This window comes from Mustela nigripes, chromosome 4, assembly GCF_022355385.1.
Source record: "Mustela nigripes isolate SB6536 chromosome 4, MUSNIG.SB6536, whole genome shotgun sequence".
Classification (NCBI taxonomy): Eukaryota; Metazoa; Chordata; class Mammalia; order Carnivora; family Mustelidae; genus Mustela; species Mustela nigripes.
This window is the reverse complement of record NC_081560.1, coordinates 60,159,450-60,177,922: the sequence shown is the minus strand read 5'-3', so window position 1 is coordinate 60,177,922 and position 18,473 is coordinate 60,159,450. Positions and strand designations below refer to the sequence as shown.

At 37.5% G+C, this 18,473-nt stretch overlaps 1 protein-coding gene and 1 long non-coding RNA gene across 6 annotated transcripts in view; both read right to left on the bottom strand.

Annotated features, from left to right (window-relative positions):
* The window catches only part of LOC132015054 (uncharacterized), a 57,130-nt gene extending 51,916 nt beyond the window's left edge, over positions 1-5,214 (bottom strand). The window contains exon 1 of the long non-coding RNA XR_009403533.1: positions 5,106-5,214. This is a non-coding gene — a long non-coding RNA (uncharacterized LOC132015054). The remainder of the gene's footprint in view (positions 1-5,105) is intronic.
* A 2,267-nt stretch (positions 5,215-7,481) lies between these two features.
* Positions 7,482-18,473, bottom strand: part of DGKB (diacylglycerol kinase beta) — a 709,227-nt gene continuing 698,235 nt past the window's right edge. For all 5 annotated transcript variants that reach the window (XM_059396759.1, XM_059396762.1, XM_059396761.1 and 2 more), the window contains one exon: positions 7,482-11,280. In XM_059396759.1, coding sequence (XP_059252742.1) covers positions 11,173-11,280 — 108 coding nt within the window. In that variant the 3' untranslated portion in view covers positions 7,482-11,172. The remainder of the gene's footprint in view (positions 11,281-18,473) is intronic.

Sequence of the window (18,473 nt, the reverse complement as noted above, 5' to 3'; positions counted from 1 at the left end):
TTTTAATGTCTTGAATTTAGGATAGGCTGTACAGGACTCACCTATTCTTAAATTTATTTTGCCAAATTATGTGTGAGGCAACATGTACGTATGTGTGAATAAATGAGAGACAGAACTTGTCTCTTTTTTCCAGAAAGGGTCTAAAAGGTAGAACATACATACTGAGAGAAAAAAAAAATCTATGATAAAACAACTTTAAAAGAAATGCCAGATATTTAGAAGTACATATGTTAAGGTAATCTAAAATATTATAAGCCAAAACCTAACTAATTCTTCCCGGATGTGAAAATAGAGCTCACAGCATGTAGTAAGTAGGGAGCATAGAAAAGTTACAAGCATGTATAAATATTTTGAAAATATTATTTAGCCCATCTGCAGATCTATATAGATGCTTAGTGCTTCAAACTACTATTTTATCCAGTATTTCTTACACCAACTCCATTATAAGTAACAATTTGTTTAATGACTGGATGCAGTGAAACAAGCTTTGAATGCATCAAGTTCTCTACTAAACAATGAGATATTCAAACCCATGTATTTTTCTAAAATTGCAAGGATCTTAGAGGATAAAGGAAATCTGAGGACAGAGACCTTGGAAATCCTTGGAGAGCTCCAAGTTGGGCTGAAAGTCTTCTAGGTCAGCTATCATTCAACACCTTTCTCTATCAGTTTGGTGGTTTAGGTCCATGCAGCACTACCACATGCTTAACTCAACTCTGGACCATAGGATTTTGTTTGTGTTTTCAAGTAGGCTCCATGCCTAGCCGGGGACCCAACACGCAGCTTGAACTCATGATCCTGAGATCAAGACATGAGCTGAGAGCAAGAGCCTGGACACTTAGCTGACTGAACCACCCAGGAGCCCCTGAACTGGGGTTTTTGCTAAGATACTGTTGTTAAGTGGACTTCTATTATTCTCATCCTTTCCTCAGTCAAAATAGCTTACTTTAATGCTAGAGAGGAAGGACACATGCTCATGAAAGAATTTTGAAGCTATTCCTACCCATAGGAAAAATAATTCACTTTATTGAGTATACATTATAATTTCTCTGTTAGTTGTATATTAATAATGCCTGCGTTTTAGAAGATCCTACCATCGTGTGTAGAATCAAGTGAAAGTAGACTAAACTAAAAGCAGATAGGTTACTGAAAAAGTTCAAATGAGAGATAAAAGGCCAAAAATGGGACAATAGCAGTAGGGATAAAAATAGAAGGTAAGTGAAAATTAAAGAAAAAGATTGAATAGAAAGGACTTGGTTACCAATGAGCTTAGAAAGAGGGGGTCATGCTTCCATTAAGTGAAAGCAAGTAACAGACATGGAGGCAGGTTGTCATGTGAGAATGAAGACGGGTCGAGTGAAGAACATTCCATGTGTGCTGCCCATGAACATCCAGATCGAGGGGTCAGTGTGCCTTAGGTACAGGTCTGCAGCTTGCAAATGAGGTCCAAGCTGTGTTCAAGATCGGAGTATGAAGCACGGTTTTCTGCAAAGCATTTTTCAGAGTTCTGACTGCATAAGCCAGGAAACTTGGGGGACTTTTTAAGTGACCCAACGCAAACCTGTGGTTTCACTTTAATATTTTGTTCCATTTTAGCACGTATATGGATTTGTGTTGGTTTTTGCATTAAGTTTATTTTTCCCCACAATCCTTAGTTAAATGTGAGGGTCCCTGAAAATACTCCCTGGCAGATTGGTACCAACCCTCCCTTAAGAAGCACGTAGGCAGTGAATGGTGAGAAGTACTTTGTGAAGAGTCAAGCCTGTATTCAGTTCCTTGTTTTTAGCTGTCTCTGAAAAGATTATCCTCAGCTCCAATAAAAAACAAAACAAAACAATACCCAGCCACATCATGATATAAAAATAAATCATCTACCACACAGACTTGGCCTTTTCCTTTCATTGTGAAGTGGTACAAGTCCTATGTGAAAGTTGATTAGGGAAACCAAGTAAATAGAGAGCAACGGGTAAAACAAAACAAAACAAAACAACCCAAATCTAATACTAATATGAAAGTTACTCCTGCTATAAAAATACTTGCTTGTAAGCCTCCCAAGTATAATATAATCTCATAAAATTTTTTAATTACAACAGATATTGCCACTTTAAATGGCTTCCAGAAAGAGTTTAATGGTTGTTAGAAGCTAATATACAGTCCACACGAAGACAATGGACTTTGTTTTATTCACAGATGTTTCCTGAACTCCTAAGCAATCAATAAACATAGTCAATTTGTTAAAGGAATCAGTAAGAGATACCCAGTATTTCTGTCTCAGTGTTTTGGCATATTTAATCTCAGCTGAAATGACTCACATGAGTTATCCGCCCCAAAACGGAGTCACTTATGCCAAGCCCCACATCACTAAAATCAGACTTAGAGTTTCAGCCTTCCCTGAAATGGAATCTTACATCTGTCACTCAGCAATCGGCTGATGAGCGCTAGTTAGGTAATTGCCTGATAGACCCCTGCCATCCTCCCAAAGTGAAGTAACAGTGCAATAACCAATCTGCTTTTACATCTCATATAATTTCCTCCTTGTCCCTAGTCTCTTCTGCCTGTAGAAGGCTTTCATTTTGTACGGTTCCTCAAAGCTCCTATCTATCCACTCGATTGGCTGCAACTCAACTTTAATCAATTTTTGTTCAAATAAATTCTTAAAATTTGTTATGAGTCTCAGTCTGTCTTTAATATCCTCTTGGCCTCTTTAGGCATTTGATCTGCAACCTTCTCTTTGACACAGGTCTCCTGGAAAGAATAACAGGCTTTGGTGGGACATCAGTACTCTATTTGGGTTCGGACACGGCTTCCACAAAACAAGACTTCCTCAAAAGCAGTGCCTGGGACAAGGATCTGGCTGTTGCTATTTTATTTGGAAGACGCCAGGAGACAGAAGTGAGACAGAGGCAGGAGACAAGACAAAAAAGACCACATAAAAGGACGGGCTACTGAAGCATGGTCCCACTAGAAAGCCTCTAAAAAAATTCAGTGGACCATAGCTCTCAATTGTCAAACCTGTACAAATGAGGGAGACCGAGGTATTTCTTAATAGACTCCAATCCCAAACTGGCTGAGGGTTGGGCTGGGGGTATCACTCTCCCACATATCAGCGTTCAACCTAGGCATACCCCAGCATGTTTGCTTCCTTGCAAGAGTTTTCTCAGAAGAGCGCTCTGTGTGCAGTAAACTTTCCATGGCCGCGGGTGAACTCAAATAGGATCTGGGACAATATGGTTCTCTTACAACCAACTAGGCTATGGAATCGCAGTATCGATTTTTTTTTTTTTTTAAAGCTTCACATGGGCCATAGTAACTACTACTACATTCTGGTTTTTTAAAAATTACTTTTTGTTTCTTAACTTTTGTCGTTGTAATAGAAGATAAATTCCCTTGCAAATATTCTCTTATAGGACTGGAATTTTGAAACAGTCCTTAACTTCTGATAATAGGCTACCATTATGCTGATTTTCCATTATACCAGAAACTAGTGTTAAATTCTTGAATGAGACTGGTTAAGGCATGGTGAGAAAGACTTGATTCAAGTGGGGGAGGGGTGGCTATCAGACAGGTATAGGGACCCCTGAAACAGAATTTGACAGGAGAGAGAGATTCGTTTCAACTCCAAACACAGCCTGGGCAAGTGGGAATTAATAGCTAAGGTACAGTGTAGGGGCTCAGTGGATGGAAAATTATTAGGCGAAACATCGGGGACCAGGAACACAGTTATCACCTGCGGATGGTGGGCTGAGAAGCCTGGTCAGATAGTGATTGAAGATGATCAGATATGGAGCATAGGAGACTCCAGCTAAACTGACTTAGGATTCCTGTTCAAATTGGAAAATGCGGAGACCAAGAAGTCCAGAAGCTGAAGCCTACATGAGACAGTTCAAAGAAGCCTGGGAGAGTGAAGTCTAGACAGAATCTTTGGGACTGGACTCGAATGAAAATACCACTGAATTGATTAATTTCTCCCTCTTGTGTGAATGGCAATAGAATCTCTAAGGATACCTTAAACTTACAATAGAAGGTTCTGGAAGAGGAAAAGGACTTGCGTTAAAGGTCTCAAGCTAAAGACAAGCTAAGTTTTCATGGGGCTGGCAACCTCTCTAGGGCTCAGAAAACTCTCATCTATGAATAAGCTAAGAGGCTCAGAAAATCCTTATGCTGTCAAACATTTGCAAAGTACTTTAATTTTCCCCTCCAAACACCTAGTAATTTACACAAAAGCCAGTTTAAACTCATTAGCATTTGCCAAGTGCACACCTCTTGAAAAGTTTCAGACGGGGATAGCGATCCAAACACCAAAGCAGGTCTCTGACCCCGCATGGAGGGGCGGCTTCATTAGCTGACTCTGCTCAGCTGTTGCTCCAGTGGAAGCTGGACTTGTGAAATGAATGCAGGAAAATGTGGGGCAGACATACATAAATAATTTAACTTAAGAGGGGTACACTAAACCTCTCATTTGCAGTCATCTTTTATTATTTTCTTATTCCTACAGACTCAAGTAGAAAGTGTCCTAAGTGGCCCAAGAAGAGTAAAAAGCATGAATACAAGAAACATCCAAATAACTAAAATCAGGATTACATACATAATCTGAAAAAAATAAATTATTGAGATTGTTATCTTAGCAAAATAAACGTCATCACAACAGGAGCTTTTATTTTCTTCCTCTTTTTCCTTATTAGAGTGCTATCAATCAAAAACGAACAAACTAGGAAATAAAATCTCTCTCCCTTTCTCCACCTCTCATCAGTTTACCTACACGGGTCAAAGGTGAGGCATGTGGACTGGATTCTCGAAATTCAAATGCATTTAAAGGAGGATTAAGCAATTCAAATGCATTAAAGATTAAGCAACAGCACTCTTACTCTGTTTTAAAATGCATCAGTGTTTCAGCAACAGCCCTGAACAGTGGTATTCTACTTTCCTACTTCCCTATATTAGTTTCCAACTGCTGCTGTAACAAATTACCACTAATTTAGTGGCTTAAAAAACACAGATTTATTATCTTAGTACCGCAGTTCAGAAGTTCAAAATAGGTCTCAGTAGGTTAAAATTAAAGCTTTTTGTTCCTTCTGGAAGTTCTGGAGGAAAATCCTTTTCCTTACCTTCTGCAGGAGCCCCTGCTTTCTGTGGCTGGTGGTCTCCTTCGGCCATCTTCAAATGAAACAATGTTCCCGTCTTCAAATCACTCTCTGACTCAGTCTTCCACCTCTCTCACCCACGTTCAAGGACCCTTGAGATTACATGAAGCACACCTGCATAATTCAGGCTACTCTTCAGCCTGAACTCAGCTGATTAGCATCCTTAATTCTGTCTGAAACCTTAATTCCCTGTGGCTAGGTGACAAAACATATTCAAAGGTTCCAAAGACCAGCGTGTAAACATCTTTTGGGGGTCACTTACCTACATACTGTCTCCCCAGCCTTCCTTGGAGAATAGAAGTCAGCTATTCACGACTCCCAGCCCACCAGGCACGAGGACCCTGGGCTGGCCCAATGAGAACCACCTGTGAGTTAAAGCGCATGCCATTCTCGTTACTGAATCAACCAAAAGTTGGAAATGTACTACTGTATAAGGGAAGGTGACAAGAGATGAGAAGGACACAAGAATGAACTGTGAGTTTATCCAGCCAAAGTTTACAAGGGATAATAAAATAAAATTGTTAAAAAAAAAAAAAGGTCATTTTTTATGATTTTTTGAATAGACTGCTTTTATAGAATTTCTTCTGGAAGAAGTAATTTATGTTTTATGGGAACTTGAGAATTTTGGCAGCCTGTATTTATCTATTCAAAGATTATTGGATATCTTATAGGGATGGCTCCAGGGGAACAGCAGGGACTAGAACCCAGGGCTGGCTTTCAAATGACTCACCAGTTTAATGAGGCGATCAGACAAGTAACTGTTTAAAATACAGAATGAAAAACTTTAGCATAGGTATCAGAGTGTTACCAGAGGCACAGCACATACTCTCCAAAACCATTCTCATGCAATCTGGACAAAAGTGGGTGCAGAAATCCTCCCAAACAGAAGTGAACCAATCCTTGAGAAAGGGAATGTGCCAGTGAGTACGAAATTTGCTCAAGCGCAGAGCTGTGAAGAAAACATGGCATACCTGGTGTAATGCAAGTAGAAAGGTGTGGCTGGAACGAATATCGCACCTGGGGTTAGGAGGAAACTGGACAGAGGAAGGGTTAAGAAGATCCAGCTCATGAAAGCCCTTGTCTGCCTGAGAATTTTGGACTTTAGTCATGTAGAACAGGGTGATGTGATGAGGAATATCATCTATTTCTAGAAAACTATCATTGGTATTGTGGAAGAGGGCCCGAAGTGGGGACCAAGGAGATTCTCCTGTGCGGCTCTTGCTTGTCCTGCTACTACGTTTCTGTTGCAGCTGGAAGATGTTCTGAATGTTTGCTATAGAAAATGAGTTAGGAAATTGTCTCCACTTAATTCTTAACCACAACCCTGATAAAGGGCCTTTCTGCCTATTGTACAGATGAGAAGACTGAGGCTTAGAGAGAATCAGTGACTCTCTTCTGAACTATATTTTGTCAAATGTGCAGCTAGGATTAAAGTTGGCGCCTCTGTCTTCAGAACCTTCTTACAGCTCCCAGAGGCAAATTTTAGCAAATATTCTTAAGCTAAATCTTCTGTTATTTTACTGGCATGGGCCCGCTGCAAAACTCGGTGAATGGAAGCAGGAAGCAGCAGCCTGGTCAGTGACATGGCAGAGTCACAGAGTACAGTCCCAGGTCTGGGGGCCACTGCCAAACTCCTTGAGTAGCCAATCTTGACCTCAAGTAGAAGGAACCCAAAGAACTGCTGCCCTTTAACTGCGGTAACCCCTTCATAAAATATCTGGTCCCCAGTCAGTGCCCAGGAGAGATCTGCTGAAGTCTGTTACACAAAATGAAATTGGAATTGGGTTTCCTGCAGAAAATTCCATGGAAGTCCTCACAGAACCCCTGACCTAATCTTTCAATCTCCACAAGTCTATCAGTCCGTCTGCGGTGTTCCTGGGATCTCTGAAATTTCTGGAATAATGTTCATAGCAGCAACCCGGGGCCAAAGCAGCACAAAATGGGATGGTTCTGTTCTTAATGACAGGATTCAGTCCCCAAATGCCCAGACTCCTTCCTCCCTGACGGAAGACGAAGTGGCTGGCCTGGTATCCGCCAGCAGAGATCCAGTGAGGTAGACTGATGGCAACTGCTTCAAAAGTTCATTTGCAGGGGTGCCTGGGTGGCTCAGTGGGTTAAAGCCTCTGCCTTTGGCTCAGGTCATGATCCCAGGGTCCTGGGATTGAGCCCTGCATCAGGCTCTCTGGCAGGGAGCCTGCTTGCCTTCCTCTCTCTCTGCCTGCCTCTCTACCTACTTGTGATCTCTGTCAAAAATAAATAAAATCTTTAAAAAAAAAAAAAGTTCATTTTCAGATAAAATCTGGCCAAAACAGCAGGAAGGAATGACACTTAACAGAGAGATTAACGTTTTTATTTCAAAAAGCATGATATTGTATATAACACTTTCCAAAAAAATTAATGAGATACTATAATTAAATGAATTCTCTGTTTTTAAACACAATAAGGATGTATAGAATTCTTCAGTGTGAGTTTATTAGATTTTTATTTAAACTGAATGCAGTTTAGTCGGGAGACTAAAGGGGTGATTTCTGCCTGTCACAAAATAAAAGTTCTTCTGCAGGTTTTGTTTATTTATTTATTTATTTAAACTTTACACCCTTAACATATATTACAAGGGCTTCACTGTTTATTTTAGAATATACATACTGTATTTGAATCATTGTTTGTGTGTTCTATGTGCCATGAAAGGTACATTTCCCTTTTTATAATCAATAAACAATAAACTGACACAAAAAGGAATGGAATCTTTTAAAAGTTCTGTCTCTTTCAAGTAGAATACAGTCTGAAATTCAACACAGATTCTCCCCGGAAAACTGCAATGATTTCCCATCCCCCTAAAAAAGAACAATATGCAGAGACATATTCACAATTTATCAGACTTAAATTTCTACCTGCAGTAGACTACACTAAGCATCTGAGCCTTCTGCTTTGTTATGGCTATAATCACAGAGATAGCTTAAATATGAAAACTGTTTGAAAAAGTTTGTTTTCTTTACCTTCTACAAGATACCTTCTTTCTCCACAAATACATTGACCAGCACTTTTTGAATTGAATACACATGGTATACACATGTATGCGGAAAAATACACTTATGTCCTTTAAAATTCCTGGATCCACATAGACCTCCCCATTCCCACTGGAAGCCTGGATGTCCAGGGTTCTCCTGGAATGTCTGTTTATCAACTCGGTGTATTGCACTGCTTAGCAAAATATGTATCTCTCTCCCTCTGTTCCTCTGACGCCCAGCAAGTCCAGTGTTAGTTTTTTCTCTTTGGGGTTTCATCTACTTAAACCTTTGTACTACTATGTCTACTCTACTTAAAAGAAGTTGATGCAACAATCCAGCACTCACACACAGAGAAGAAAAAATCCCATCTTGAAAAGCTAACATTCGTTATTCAGTATTTTAATATACCATAGAGCTTTCTGTTTAGAATTTTCCTTAAAATATATATTCCTCACTTGAAGCTGTCATAAAAATGGAAAGAATATCTTCTCTGATTTTATAACTATCAAAGTCATTTTTTTTTTTTTTAAAAACTACTTTCCACACCCCAGGAGTAGTGTACTTGCAGGGCAAGCATGTCAGTAGCTTTAGAAAATGAGTTGAAGACAGTAACATTTGATTCCTATTAGAACATTTGTTATTTGTACCAATGAATTCTGACTGAAAATGTAACTACTATTATCACTAATTAGAGTTAAGGAGCTACCCGGAAGGAAAGCTGCATCCCTTGATTTCAACTCTGGAAGTCTGATAGGCAGGTTGTTTGATTCGTCCCATTCCACTGTCTCATCAGCAGCTTTCCACTGCACAGATTGTGAAGAATGACTCACAAACTGTTGCTGCCTTCCCACTACATACTATAAAAGGTAGCCAAGACATAATCGTATGTGTACTGCACATAAAATAATTTGTGGCTTCAGAATATGTTTTGATACAAGGCCTGCCTGCCCATTGTAGAAAATTGTGTCAATTTATGTAAAAATATTTATTACCTGTAACCATAGATACACAAAAATCAATGTGTGTGTTATGTAACATTATGTCAGTAATGCATTTGTTACTGTTTAGAGATTTCTTTTGCTCCAGATTACGGCTCTGCCAAATAACTTTTTTTTTTTTTTTTTTTTTTATACTAGGGCAAGTGATTGCTGTGCCACATTTGCAATTGTAATGATAATTTTCCTGGGAATGCTAAATTATGTCTTAATTTTATTCAAAAGCTTTTATTTTCAAAGCAATTAAACTTTTTGTTGATTGATATTTACCATCTAATGTTCCTGGAACACTAAAATAATACGTTTTATACATAATCTTCCATTATAGTACATTGCTTGAGAGTAGCTATTTGATACAACAGCATTCAGTTGAGTTTTCAAACCAAAGAACAAAAATTATAGCAATTTCACTTGAAATCCATAAATCCATGCACAGGAGTGTGTTCAACAGAATCACTAAATGCTATTTGTTGTTCAAAGATGAATGAATCAATAGAAAAACAGAACTGATAAATCATTAGTACTTTAATGCAGAGTGGAGAGAAAAACTAATAAATCATGCATTTCAAGCACTTGTTTTCCTTGTGGCATGTTTAAAAAACATAAAACATGCAATGATGAGATGCAGGTCGGTATGAGTGAACAATACCCCAACTGATCAGAATAGAATTTCATTTTATATCATAGATTTAATGAAACACAAAGAAAAGCACATATTCCATAATTTCTTTAAACAGAGACTACAACCATACCATGAATTTCGTAAACAACGATCTGGGCCATCATTTCCAAATGAACATCTGAAATGCCACAGAGATGGGAGTGGCCTATGCCGATGGGAGAGGACGAATTGCGTGCATGGTTTGCTTCAGTGAGCTTAATAGTCCTCACAGGTATCCATTTATACTAGAACAAAATTGATACAATCATTTACTTTCTCAAGTGCACTTAACTGATCCATTAAAAATTATGGATACCTATATTTATAAATGACCAAAAAGGCAAGAAATCATTGAATTGAGCTTTGATTATGTTGTATGGTCTATTGTCTGCATCAGGTGAGAACTTTAATTATAATTAATGGGTAATTCACTCTCTTTTCAGAGTTTAAGTCATCAAAAAATTAATCATAAGAACCATAAATTTTTTCCACAATGCTAGTTAATTATACATGAACCCATTTCTCTCAGGCATCTTTTTCTGAATCTTTGGTGGGAGATAGTAATATTAGGCACATAGTTTAAAACAGCTATTTGGTTACTGGTGTGGTTATGAATTTTCTTTTAGATCCGCATGCAGAAAGGAATAAGGCTTGCCATGTTACCACACTTTACTGCCAAGTAACTTATTTCTGTTTTCACTAATTTCTGGAGTTAAAATCAAAAGGAAACAAAATAAAAATGATTTTCTGTTTTTTTTTTTTTTTTTGCACAAGAAAACTGTATACCTGAAATTCCACTCAGAAGCATCAAGATGTTGAAGAAAAACTATTTAGATACAGCGACGTATCATAGACAAGTATTTAATAAAATGTTCCAATTAGAAGTTTCTTCTCAAGTCATAGTTCAAAGGTCATTGAGACACTGATTCTTAAAGGCAAAAGTACTGCAATCTGCAGTTGAGATTATCATAGCATTACTGATTAGCGCTTATCAATAATTGGAATCACACAGAGAATCACTTTTTCCATGGTATTTCCTTTAGGGTTTACAGATTTCTCTCACAGGTTAGTAAATGGAAACTGGGGGAGGAATGAGTGAGGGACATAAAAATCTATGGGAATGCATGCAACAAAAATATGCAGTACCACTTCATGTAAACTTCTGCCTTCTTCATGCAAAGATGCCTATAAAAACGGAGACAAATTTTCTAATAGCTGAATTTTACATTAGCTCAGTAACAAAAACTGTTAAACCAATTCAATGATTTTGCATGAGCAAGAGAACTGAAATGGTTCAAAGATTTCCAGCATAAGTTTCCACAGCCCAATTATGCTAATTAGATCTCGAAGAATAAAATGAGACAGGTTTACTCCTTGCTTCGGTTTCTTGTTCTTTTGACGAGGGAGCAGAACAACCCAGTTTTTGGAGGCGGACCCATCAGCATTGGGGCTTGGTTCTTGTGTGTAATTTTTATCTAGGGAAAGAAAGAGAGAGAGGGTAATCTCCAGATATATTACCGATTTCAAAGAATCTCTGTTAAGGTTAATAATATTCCATGAACTACTGGAACACCACGAGCGTAAAATGCAGTTTCAGAGTTTTTATTACTTTAAACCGTTATTGCAATGCTCAGGATATTAACAAAAAATAAAAATTGACTGAAACCACATTTTAAATATCATGTTACCTCTAATCTCACTTGTAGTAATGGCCCCAAACTCTTTGTTTCGGCCACACAATTATCTAGTATGATTCACTGACTACTTAAAGCGGGAAAGGATGCACCGTGACAGTATTCAGTATCCCAGTTAGAGTCCAACATCAAGATGTACTGGGGATCAAGTGGAGCCTTATTTATCTTGTTAATCAGCTTGTTTCTCTCTTTCCACATGAACTGCAAGGTTTAATTTCAAAACAATCATTAGGAATGAAAGTCAAAAGTTAACGTGCACAAAAGGTCAGAAATGATGAACTAGCTTTCTAATTTGTTAATTAATTGGTAATAGAATAGAATCAAATATTGAAAAGCCTGCTTAAAACACTTTGAGACTGTTCCGAAGCTACTCATTTTGATTTCTTTGATATAAAACTACGAATCACCTTAAATGAGACAACCTTAAAGTAGATTATGTCTGCAATTTTCTCTAATTCAAGTCTAAATTAGAGAAGACATTTTATGAATATATGCTATGCTCTAAGCTAATTGAAAGCAATTATCAAAGTGGCATTTTGTCTGTGACTTTAAGATACATTGTAAGATAATAAATGATTCTCATTATGTAATAAAAAGGTCACATCTTGCCTTTGGGCTAGTGACGCTAAGAGTTTTTCAAAAGCAATCTGAGACATTTTCTTTAGAGAACTGCTACTAATACAAGAACCATCGCTTATTAAATATCAGTTGTCACCTGCACAGCACCCGCATCAGAGATGAGTATTTCTTTCAAAAAGAAACACCACCTCATTAAAAGCTGCAAAAATATATCTCTTAAAGTGCATCCCTGACATTTTCAAGTTAAAATGAATATCCTTCACTTTTCATTCACTAATAGCAATAAAACAAAAAAAAATGTATGTCACGTGGACAGGATCATTAAAATCGGCACTGGGGCTTTTGGGAAATGGAGATTCACTTCACAATCTAGAAAGACCGAAGTATGTCAAAAACCTGGGAAAATGAACAACTTTATTTAAGTCTGTTGGAGTCAGGTTATTCTGGGAAGATTCAGTGTTCTTCTTTTTACTGTAAAAATAAATTGCACCTGTAAAAGGCCAGTAGGCTAAGCCAGCCCCAAACTCTCCGAATGTATGATTTTATTTTTGTTATCTTACAAACTGTGGAACTGATAGCCAGATAGTTAAGATCCCAGAATGTACACATCTTTATAGATTAAAAGAGATCTCTACTAGATTTTGTCTCTTAACAGTTTTAGATGATGCCATTGATTTTTATTTTTTTTTTTATTTTTTTTTTTAAAGATTTTATTTATTTATTTGACAGAGAGAGATCACAAGTAGACAGAGAGGCAGGCAGAGAGAGAGAGAGGGAAGCAGGCTCCCTGCTGAGCAGAGAGCCCGATGCGGGACTCAATCCCAGGACTCTGAGATCATGACCTGAGCCGAAGGCAGTGGCTTAACCCACTGAGCCACCCAGGTGCCCGTTGCCATTGATTTTTAAATCCCCCTGAATCCTAGCTTCATATGCTGTCTAATACAGCATCATCCATTCATTCATTCATTTCATAAAATTTATTGCACCCCTACTATGCTTCAGACACCGTACCAGGAACTTTTAATGAATAATGCACAATCTGTGCTCCCGAGAAATTCTTGTCAAGTAGGAAAAAGAAATTTAACAGACATGTTCGGGGTGTCGGGTGGCTCAGTGGGTTAAAGCCTCTGCCTTCGGCTCAGGTCATGATCCCAGGGTCCTGGGATCAAGCCCCACATCAGGTTCTTTGCTCAGCAGGGAGCCTGCTTCTCCCTCTCTCTCTGTCTGCCTCTCTGCCTACTTGTGATCTCTGTCTGTCAAATAAATAAAAATTAAATTAAATTAAAAAAAAATCTTTAACAGGCATGTTCAACCTACCATAGAAACTGAAATAGGAGGTTAAGCGGAAAGGCACTATTTTCTTAATGCTGAAAATAAAAGTGAGCTTTTTACACAAAAATACAATGTTAAAATGAATGCCTGGGAAAGCAGTTTCCACATATTACTTATATGATAACCTTAGAATCAAATAGAACATTAGCAGCTAAAGTAAGGAGATACACATTTCTGAGCCATAGTTGCTGGACTAAATTCTTTGGAGGGTACAATAGTATTAGGACATTTTGGAAACTAGGTTAATTAATAGCAAATTATTCTTAAGACTTTGGGAGAAATATATCATTCTAGTTACATATATAAGCTTAGTACTAGTTTATGATGAAGTGTAACCATAGTACCACAAGTCATTGGCTATGAGATTTTGTTCATTCTTTGTGTTATTTTGGCATTTGAAATTTTTTTGATCATGGCTATCTTTATACTGGCAATTCTTTTTTGAAAAAAATAACATGTTGTTATTTCTTTGTTCAGTGCTCTTGATACAGTGGGATGGATCCTTAACCCATGTTACTGATTATTATGGAGTTCTAGTTTCAGTTTCTAAGCCAGATGACGGACAATCTTATTTTTAAAATTATTTAAAACCTGTCCTTTTGGTTGTTTGATCATACCTGTGCTCTAAGTATACAACTCTTTCTTTAATCTAACATTATTTCCACAAAAATTAAATCTATATATTTATTATCTATTGTTTATGGAAATGAAAACCAACTGGCTGTATTTTCTAGGAGAGATAACATGAAGGAAACTGGCATTCATGAAATGCCTATTATGTATTTGGGCTCTTTGCATAGGTACTCTCATTGGATAATTAAATGTCCGTGTATATTTGAGCAGAAGCAAAAAGTACTCTATTAACAAAGAGAATAATTCCAGCTTAAGTGAGTTGATGATGATATGGTCACAGAAAGTTCAATATAGGCTCCGGAAAGCTGTAGAGACTTAAGTTTAGGTTCAGACTGCCCATGTGCAGGAAACTGCTTAAGAGGGTCTTTCCAAGACTGGAATAATAATTCAGATGCCTATTTTATATATATTCCACACTTTTTACTTTAAAGATTTTATTTATTTATTTGAGAGAGAGAGAGAGACTCAAGCAGACTCCATGCTAAGTGCAGAGCCCAAACTGTGCCTCGATCCCATGATCCTGAGATCACGACCTGAGACAAAATCAAGAGTCAAATGTTCAAATGACTGAGCCCCAGACATACCTACATTTCATACTTTATTTATTTATTTACTTACTTACTTACTTTGAGAACATGGTATCTACCAGAAAAACAACAATGAATAAGGAGCAAATTTTATCTCTAAAGACTTTAGAATATACTAATTTTCAGCAATCTGAAGACATGAGTAGAATTTTCAGCAATTTTTGATTGCTTCCATCTTTCAACAGTCAGGCAGTTCTCAGCTGTTTTCAATATACCAAATCTTTATCAATCACTGGCTATAATCAATTTGCAATTTGATTTTGATTAGTTTGGAAGAGAATCTGATATTTGTAATTGAGAGAGAATTGTGAGCACTTATAAGCAATGATGGGGCTTCCAAAAGCTGGGATAGCTGCATGAAGGTAGAAGAACATTGCTTTATTCCTTCCTTCTCATTGTTTTAAAAATGCAAGATAAATACTGTCAGTAATATAATAGTGTCCTTCTATAAAAACTCTTCATTTATTCATATTGCCTATTCTTTTGCAAAGCCATGGTAGAACAAGAGAGGCATGTATACAGTTGCATGACTATTTCTACTTCTATATTCCTATTACATATTAAGATTGGACACACTTAAAAATCTAAACATGAAAAAATTTGATTGCATTTTTATTTTATAAGTATTCAGTACAAAATAAAGATGCACATGGAAACCAAATCAAGGATTACAAGACAGTTTTCTTGTCTCTACCGTATTATCAGTGTTACATAGTGTAACTTCATAATTATAATATTGAGAGTAATAATAAGATAAAAAACAGTAAGATTTGGCTCTTACTGTGTGTGGTGCCTTATGCTAAGTATTTTACGTAATTCAAATGCTACCTGTTTCATCTCTTTGAGTTGCCCTTAACAAAAGTCTATTTCCATAAAAGTATTATTGTTGATGTGCAAGATTAAGTATAACTTCATAAACATGATACAATAGGGGGTTTATATCTCATAGCAGTGAATAGTGTTTATTCCCATTAAACATTTGTGTTCTCTGTAAAGAACTTTCTTTAGCCAAACTAAAATTGAGGTAAGAGAGGAAAGCCTTTCCTGACCCATTCTCTGGGCAAGTTTCACATGACCCGTTGGATTTTTCTTTCCTAATTCCCCATTCCTTAACACCGAATATTCTCACTACCCTTTATTATAAGGCATAGTGTTTCTTTACCTCAGGTCATCTGAGCATCTTCTTTAATATCCAGTCCCTGGAGGCCCCAGCTATCCACCAAAGGGCATACTAAGCTTTCTGGTTAGAGGGGCATCCAGGATGGCAGTGTAGGAAGATTCTGAATCACCTTCTTCCATAGACATACAAGATTTGTCACTACATATGGATCATTTTCCTCTGAAAATTATCTGAAAACTAGATGATCTGCTCTCCAAAACAAAGGATAAAAGAACCAGATTGAGGTGGGTAGGAAAAGCCCCACTCTGGCACAGCAACACACAGTGGGGAGGGATTTCACCAGGCAAGCACTTCTCCAGGAAAAGTTCCCTCTCATAGATTCAGATTCATTTGCTAATCTGGGGGCATCAGATGGAGGGCCAGGGGACAGTTGAGATGCTCTCTGGAGACAGCTCTCTCCACACATCCTACTAGCACAGGTGGATGAGCTTGCATGTGGCACCTTCCTGTTGCCTTCCTGAGATAGACAAGGACAGTGGTTGTGGTACTTACTGAGGCAGGAGGGCATGGGCCATTGCAATGCTCTCCCTCTCCCTGACTGGGGCAGGAAAACATGAATGGTCACAGAGTCCTCCCACTTATTAGCTAAAGTTCGGGAGTAGGGGGGATTGCAACATTTCCCTGGCCTCTGTCTGGGGCTAATTGTGAAGGATCCCAGCACTCTTCCTTTCTCAGCCTAACGCTGGTATGCATGAATAGACAACACATTCTCCAACTGCCTTGCTGAAAAAGTGGGCACATGCAATTCACATTTTTGGGATCACCCCTTGATCTCCTGATGGCTAAGAGACCTGGCATTCCAGAGCTCCATAAGACTGTAACAATTGAAAAGACAGTTCTTGGCAGTCCACCACCCCTAGGGCACAGACAGCAGCCTGAAATATAACCCCAGTCTTTCTGCGAAAAGGGCTTATTTACTTAGTTTAAAATTTCAGCTTGAGGGGCAGGCTTTAGGTTTCCCACATATCTAGGGGCTAAGAAGCACTCCCAGGGAATGTAAGTGGAAAGCACCATCCCTGAGCACCCCTTTGACCTTCCTATAGCTCCACAAAACTTTCCAGAAAGAAGCTTATAGTCTCATCTGAAGCCCTAGTTTTTGCAACAGTTGTCCAGGGGACGCCTCCAGATCTCCTGGTCTACAGAATAGCAATGATTATACATATGACCCATAGACTGTAAACATTTCCATCCTTTAAAAGCTGTTACCTGAAAATAGATCCTAAATGGATTATTGACAGGTCTTGGCACATACTTAAAAATAGAGACATATCAAGAACAAATTATGTGGTTTAGACAATAAAAAGGTTCAAGAGACAACCAAAAGGTAGGGCAAGGTTAAATGAGAAGGATCATCACCTACACAAGGCCATTTCCTCAAGACTGAGAAAGGTAGCTGTTTCACCTAAAACATAGAAAGTTGAACAAAATGAGAAAACAGAGAAACATGTTTCAAATGAAAGAACAAGACAAATCCTCAGGAAAACACCCTAATGATACAAAGATAAGTAATCTACTTGGTAAAGAATTCAAAGGAATGATCACAAAGATGCTGACAGAACTTGAAAGAAGAAAGGATAAACATATGAAACCTTCAATAAAGAGATAAAAACATACGGGAAAAAACTAACAAATGGAAGAAAAGCAAATTTGAGGAGTTTGACAGCAACTGAGTCAAGTGGCAGAACAAATCAGCAAACTGAAGATAAAGAAACGAAACTCACTCAGAGCAACAAAAAGAAAAGAGAATTTTAAAAAATGAAGATAGCTGAAAGGACCTACAGGACCTTGTCAAGTGGAATAAAATTTGCATTATAGTGGTCCCAAGAGAAGTGGGCAGAAACTTATTTGAAGAAAAAATGGCTGAAATCTTCCCTAACCTAAAGAAGGAAATATACATCAGGTCCTAGAAGAACAGAAAGTTCTATGTAAAATGAACCCCAAAAGAGCCAAAGCTAAGACACATTAAGATTAAAATGCCAAAAGTTAAATAGAAAATCTTAAAACCAGAGAGAGAGGAGAGAGAAAGAGAGGGAGAGAGAAAATTTGTTATATACAAGGGAAATTCTGTAAGACTATGAGCAGATTTCTCAGCAGAAACTTTACAAGTCAGAAGAAGGTGGCAGGACATTCAAAGTGATAAAAGGAAAAACCTTCCAACCAAGAATACTCTACTCAACAAGGTTACCATTCAGATTTGCAAGAAAGATAAAGAGTTTTCCAGAAAGCAAAAACTAAAGGAGTTTATCACTATTAAACTGGCCTTACAAGAAATATTAAAGAAACTTCTTTAAGTTGAAAGGAAATGGTACTACTTAATAACAGGAAAACATGCAAAAGTAAAATTGTCACTGGAAAAAGTAAGTACATAGTAGATTAATTAGTTATAAAGTGACTCAGAAGGCTAAAAGATGTAAGTAGTAAAATTAACTAAAACTACACTAATTAGTTGTACAAAATAAAAAGATGTAAAAAGTGACATCAAAAATAAAATGTGGGTGGGGTTAAAATGTGGTTTTCAAATGTGTTCAAATTTAAGTTGCTATCAACTTAAAAATAAACCATTATATATAAAAGATGATATATATGTGAATCTCATGGTAACCACAAAGCAAAGACATAGTAAATACACAAAAGTAAATGAGAAAGGAACCTAAACATAACAC